Source organism: Thalia democratica, chromosome 1 (genome assembly GCF_965202585.1).
Source record: "Thalia democratica chromosome 1, ktThaDemo2.hap1.1, whole genome shotgun sequence".
NCBI classification, from domain to species: Eukaryota; Metazoa; Chordata; class Thaliacea; order Salpida; family Salpidae; genus Thalia; species Thalia democratica.
In genome coordinates, this window is record NC_139165.1 from 53,162,137 (window position 1) to 53,168,110 (window position 5,974).

The 5,974-nt window shown below is 24.3% G+C and overlaps 1 protein-coding gene across 1 annotated transcript; it reads left to right on the forward strand.

Moving 5' to 3' along the window:
• Positions 1–349: 349 nt before the first annotated feature.
• On the forward strand, positions 350–3,774 carry LOC145844238 (uncharacterized). The gene is made up of 2 exons (XM_082951616.1): positions 350–607; positions 2,991–3,774. The coding sequence occupies exons 1-2, from the start codon at positions 385–387 to the stop codon at positions 3,488–3,490; spliced, it is 723 nt and encodes a 240-aa protein (XP_082807742.1). The 5' UTR covers positions 350–384; the 3' UTR covers positions 3,491–3,774.
• The last annotated feature ends 2,200 nt before the right edge of the window (positions 3,775–5,974 follow it).

A 5,974-nucleotide genomic window follows, 5' to 3' on the forward strand; every position in this document is an offset into this window, starting at 1 on the left:
TCGTAGTTAGCTGACAGATACAATGTATGTTTTATGTTCATACTTTTCGATACGCACAGTAGTTTAAGGCTATGAAAAATCTTCAATTGAGCTGAGCTTCAGGCTATTACAGTTAAATTGTATGTTGAGTATTATACATACATTAGACACACAATTTTGTTAGATGAAAGTGGAGACTTAGGGTACGTGTGTCTATAATTTGTTTAAGTTTGAGTCGTTTATGTAGCGTAATTTGATTTTAGTTTTAAAGTAATATGAAGAATAAAAACCAAAAATTTTTTGGCTTTTTATAGATTTTTTTTTTTAATTATAACATATCTATAAAACTATATAATATACTTACAGAATCTAAAAATATATTTATTCATAGTTTTAAAACTGAACATGCTTTTAAGAGCTTTAGCAGTGTTCATTTTTAGCTGTGTTTTGCTAAAAAATGGTATTGTCCTTGCTAAAAGACGGAGTTACGAGCTTTCCCAAGTCAGCATGATCATTAAAAATGATCTAGCTGACAACCTAGATTACAGACTAATCGGACTGATCAGTGGAGGAATGATGCAAGTAGCTTCCACTAAAAGAACCAAGACTATCAGCAATTGTCAAAGAAGTAAGTTCCTTTAGGTTTGAATTGTGTTAATTTTTAACTAAGTTAACTTTATTTTTATTCCAGTAATTATTTCAGTTGAAAGTCATTTATGTGTACTAGAGTTAATAATTTTCTTATAATGAGTGTTCTTCTTGCATTAAAATAATGTTTTATTAAGTTTAAACTCTTTTCTTTTGCTTTAAAGAGTACTAGTAAATATAAAAGTACACAAAGGGTATGTAATTTGAATTTGCTTTAAGAGGAATATTCGAGCTAGGGTACTCAAATAAAACAAAAGTTTACTCATTTGTTGAATAGAACTATTGAAAAAAACGACGGCTATTTATTAAAAACAAAACTTTAGTAGAACATTCATTGCTGGCTTTTAACTAAAATCAAATCACTAGCTTCTAAAGTAAAAACAAACAAATCCAATGCAAACGAACTAGGTACAAATTAAGAAAAAAAAAGAATCTAGTACATGAAAAACTGTTTTATTGATTAGTTTTTTACATAAAAAAGAAGGAGGTAACTTTTGTTTTCAAAATTTACCTCCTTTACTTTTTAGTTGAAAAAGCAGGTGTAAAACTTTGTAGACAAATTAAAGAACAACTTTTACTACCCATGTTTAGAAACTTTTTTCAAAGCTTTAAAGTTTTCTACACACACTTTCAGAACTAAACGAAATATAAATTTAGTGAAAGCTCAACAATTAAAAATGTTTGGCTTTTGCTTTATTGCTTTATAATATACACTTTCTCATGCTAAAAATTATTCAAAAATATTTAAGTTCGAAATAATAAGTCGTTAATAGATATTTATTTAAAAATTGTAATATTTTCAAATATATTGATAAAAAGTATAAATAAAATAAAAATTTTGTTGCAAAATTGTTATAAAACTTGACTTTAAAAAATTAAAAATTTAAGTAAATTAATATTTCTATAACTTAAAGCGAATTACTCAAATTTAAAATACGTTGTAAAAAACTTGTACGATTTCGAAATACAAATCACAAAAGTTATTAATTTATAGTGAGTACACACAGAAGCTACTTAATTTTTTAAATTGAATGATTTGTCTGTAACCACTTCATAAACTTAAAATATTCGCAAATCAGATTACGAACGGTTTGCAGGTCTGAAAATTAAACTTGATTATTTAAGATGTTTTTATATAATATAAAAGTTCATTTACTATATATATACATACTTTGTTTATATTATTACACAAGTTTATCTATAACTACAATATTTACCATATTTAAATAGTTCCAAGCACTACTTTTATAACTTTAGTTATGTTTTACTAATTATGAAAGTTTTAAATAAAAATTAACGATTATAATGTCAATATTAGTAAAATTTTACAAATACATCTTTTTAAAGTATTTTTATTTTTAGAGTTTGTAATTTTTGAACTGCCACAGTTATAGTGTATAAATTATATTTAGAAATATTATATTGTAGTTTTTTCAGAGTATTAATTTTTTCTAACTAAATAAACAACTCAAATTTTATTTTCATCTTCCTTCTAATTTTTCGCTTAATTTACTGATAGAATAGAATTGATTTCTTTTTCATTAACTTATAATTAATTTATAAGTACTCAAATTCTCCCTAAAAATATATTTCAATTCAGCTTAATAAGTTTAGGTTCTTTTCGTAAGTTAGACATTAAGTCTAACATCTCATAAATAAATACTTTTAAGCAAACTCTATGTTTACACAGCGGTTTAGATAGTTTTTTATTTTTCTTATACATATGAAGTTTTACCATTGACAAAGCATTAATAAACATGTTTTTAATTTTCATGTTTTATTATCATTTCATAAAAAAAAATCATAAACAAATGCTGACTTAGTCAAAGACTGATCAAATATAAAAGTTATGATACATTACGAAAGCAAAAGTTAAAATATATTATGTGTCTTACCTATTTGTAATTTTTTAGATTTTATAATAATTATGTTCAAGATATAAAAAGTAATAAAAGTACTAAACTTTTAATATATCGAGAAACGGTTTTTTTTTTGCTAAAAGAAACAAAAGACAGCATAAGCATCAAGAAAAATATCTAAAAGTGTAGATTTTAAAATCAATTAATAAATTTTAAATATATTGTTTCAGTTAAAAGTATTCATTTAATATATAGAAGTTTATGGCTTAAAGTTGTAAAAGTATATTTATCACTTGTGCATAAAAACCAACAAAAAGTAAGCAACGTATTTATCTAAGATTTTTAGAAAGCATATATTTTTATAGGACTAGGACAGAGACTTAGTGGTTTGAAACTAAAAATTGCGTTAACAATAAGTTTATATACTAAAATGCATACATTGTTTAAAACTAAGCACTTAAGCTACTAAAAACTAAAATTAATTAAATTATATACAATTTACAGTGAAGTTCAATGCAAGGTTTGGCAAAGATAGGAGTCTTCAACTGACAACAATGGTACTTTCTGACCGACACTGCACAGAACCTTATCCAAAAAATATCAACGACGATAATCACGCTCTTATGGCTTACAGACACAATCGCAAAATTGAATTAGTTTTTTCGCACCTGTCTGAAGTTAGAGACAAAAAATCAAGTAAAATATATGTCATTCCTACTGAAAACTCAAATCAAACAAATGATTGTGTCCCATCTGGTCAAAGTAATTGTGGGCAAAGTTACTACATGGTGACTAAAAGCAAATCAAAGGCTTTTTATGCTGTTATGAATGACAAATGGCAGTTTCAAATGAAACCATTAGGATTGCCAAAAGTTAAAAAGTCAAAAAGAGAATTTTTCAAGAAAGTTAAAGCACGACTTGAACAAATTCGGTCTGAGGTTACAGGGGCGTCATCTATGAAGAGTAAATACGATGCTCCAATCATTATGCGCCTAGAAGGTTGAATTTACTATTTCAATAATAAAAATTTTAAAAGTGTTTTTTTTATATACTATAGATAATATGTAGGTAATAAATTTTGAAAGGATTCATAAAATTTTTAATTCGAATGCATAAAACTCTAACTCCTCTCTCAAATTATTTATTCTCTTAAAATTTTAAACCTATTTGTAAGTTCGTGATATTGAAAGTTTCATATAGAAAAAGTTAATAGACTTTTATTTTAAATACATACATCGTTTTGTTGATATTTTTTGTTTGTTTGCAGAAATAAATTGTAAAAACCTTCTGTGAATTTTATATAATACATTGTTTAGAAATAAATAATAAAGTTATTATTGCTCATTTTATACAAATAACTAAAACGAACATAATAAAAAGGTTACAAACTTGTTATTATCTTTAAAAAGTAATATTATGACCTTATTTATTTCAATTAGCATATTTTGTATAATAATAATTCAAAAATTTTGATTCAGAAGTCAAGTTGACTCGTTATTAGTTTCTAATCACAAAATTCAATTTATTTCAATTCAACTAAGTTTAAGTGATTACGGCTTAAGTTAAAATCAAGCTATAAACTAAAATTTAATTAAGTTTGCTTTATAAAAAAATTCATTGAAAAAAACTGTAAAGCTTAAGAATTATTGTTAAGTGTTTTTAGTATGATATATTCTTATTCTTTAGCAAATATACCTTTAAGGTAAATATAATTTTAATCATAAGATATTTGCTGCACGTAGATTTGATGCAAAAGTTATTTAAGTCAGTTAAGCGGTTATAAATCTTTGAAATCCATTGGAATTTATATGTATATATATATAATGTAAAGCAATTAGAGGTTACGCAAAGGGAAGGGCTGGTGTAACATTTTGATACAAATAAGAATTCTTTAATTACGTAAACATTTGGGTTTAGGTAAATATCAGAGTTATCAGAAAATCAAAAACGCTTACTTACTCTTATTTATAATGACGTTTACTGAGTTGTAAATACTAAAAAATATTACCTTTAAAAAATATAGTTTTTGAGTATAAAGTTTTTATAAGCAGGGTCAAAACATTTAAAGATAGCTGACAAAAGCTTTATTTAGAAATTTAATTAACAGTGGTAAAAATTTGTTAGATAGTTATACTAACCTTTTTTTTTTAATGTTTATATTTTTTGTAGGACATAAAACTTATATAAATATTAATTATATAAGTATACTTTAATTATATGACATTTAAAAAACATAAAAACTGTTATTTAACAAAGTTCTCGGAATATTAGTTTAAAATTTATAAACTTACAATTTAAAAATTTGCTTACGTGGCGTAAAACCCATAAAAGTGCATGCAAAAGCATTTACAGTAGACAGGATGTTATTTGAATTTAATAAAGACTTTGTCGCTGTTGGTGGCATTTAAGGTTGATTTTATGAAACAATGTTTTATAGTTCATATAGGTTCAGAAAGTAAGTTTAGCTGTCTGCTAGTGTTAAGTTTATGGCAAAACACGGTATTTCTAGTTTATCTAGTGGCGTTTTATACACACGTTTTAATGTTGCATTTTATAACTATACTATTTAAAAATGTGAATTAGAATAAATAGAAAATTATTAATCTTATCTTTTTTGTAAACTAGCAAGTAACTGGTTGTACCACAAAAATATAAATATATACTTAAAACAGATAGTTTTGTAAAAACAATATAGTAGTAAAAAACTTTAAAGTACTGTAAATTTTTGAAATTTCCTTGTTTAAAGCAAATAGGAATACTGAAGTCATTTCGATCTTTAATAAGCCTATCCGATTTAAATAATGCATTAACACAAAAATAAAAAGTTACCAGTTTTTATAGCATTACATAGTTAATTCATTTAATACTTTTAAACATGTTCTGTTACATACAACTTATGAATATTAAGTTGTTTTTAAAGCTCGTATTGAAAACCTTTAGTTAGGTTAGTATTTTAATAACTTTTTTAATTTTAGTCTTGATAAATTTGTTATAAAATTTATAAAAAAGAAAGAGAATAGTGAAAGTTGGAGACGTATTTAGTACTCAAGAAAACAACTTCACGATATATTAGTTCTAAAAATTTATGACCACTAATCTAGTTTTTTATAAAACTAATATCTCTTGCGGACTATCTTTAGTTTTGAATTAATCGCTTCACAACTACTTTATTTTATGTAAAGTAAACATAGTTTTTGACTAAACTAAGGTTTTTTCGATTAAAAAGCTTCAACTTAGGTATATTTTTAGTGCAAAAACAAGAAAAGTTTAGATTTCGTGGTCGTTTGTTTATTTATTCTTTTATATAACTTCTCGATTAACCTTAATTTAAACCTGCTCTTTACAAATAAATAAAATAAATGTGACTTTATATTTTTGCTTTTCTTAGCATTTTTCAGTTAAAAGTTTTTTCATTTTTCATTTTTCATTTTGAGTTCTTCTTCAAATAAATGTTTCTGCTTTTATCTATACCATTTTTTATTCAAGTT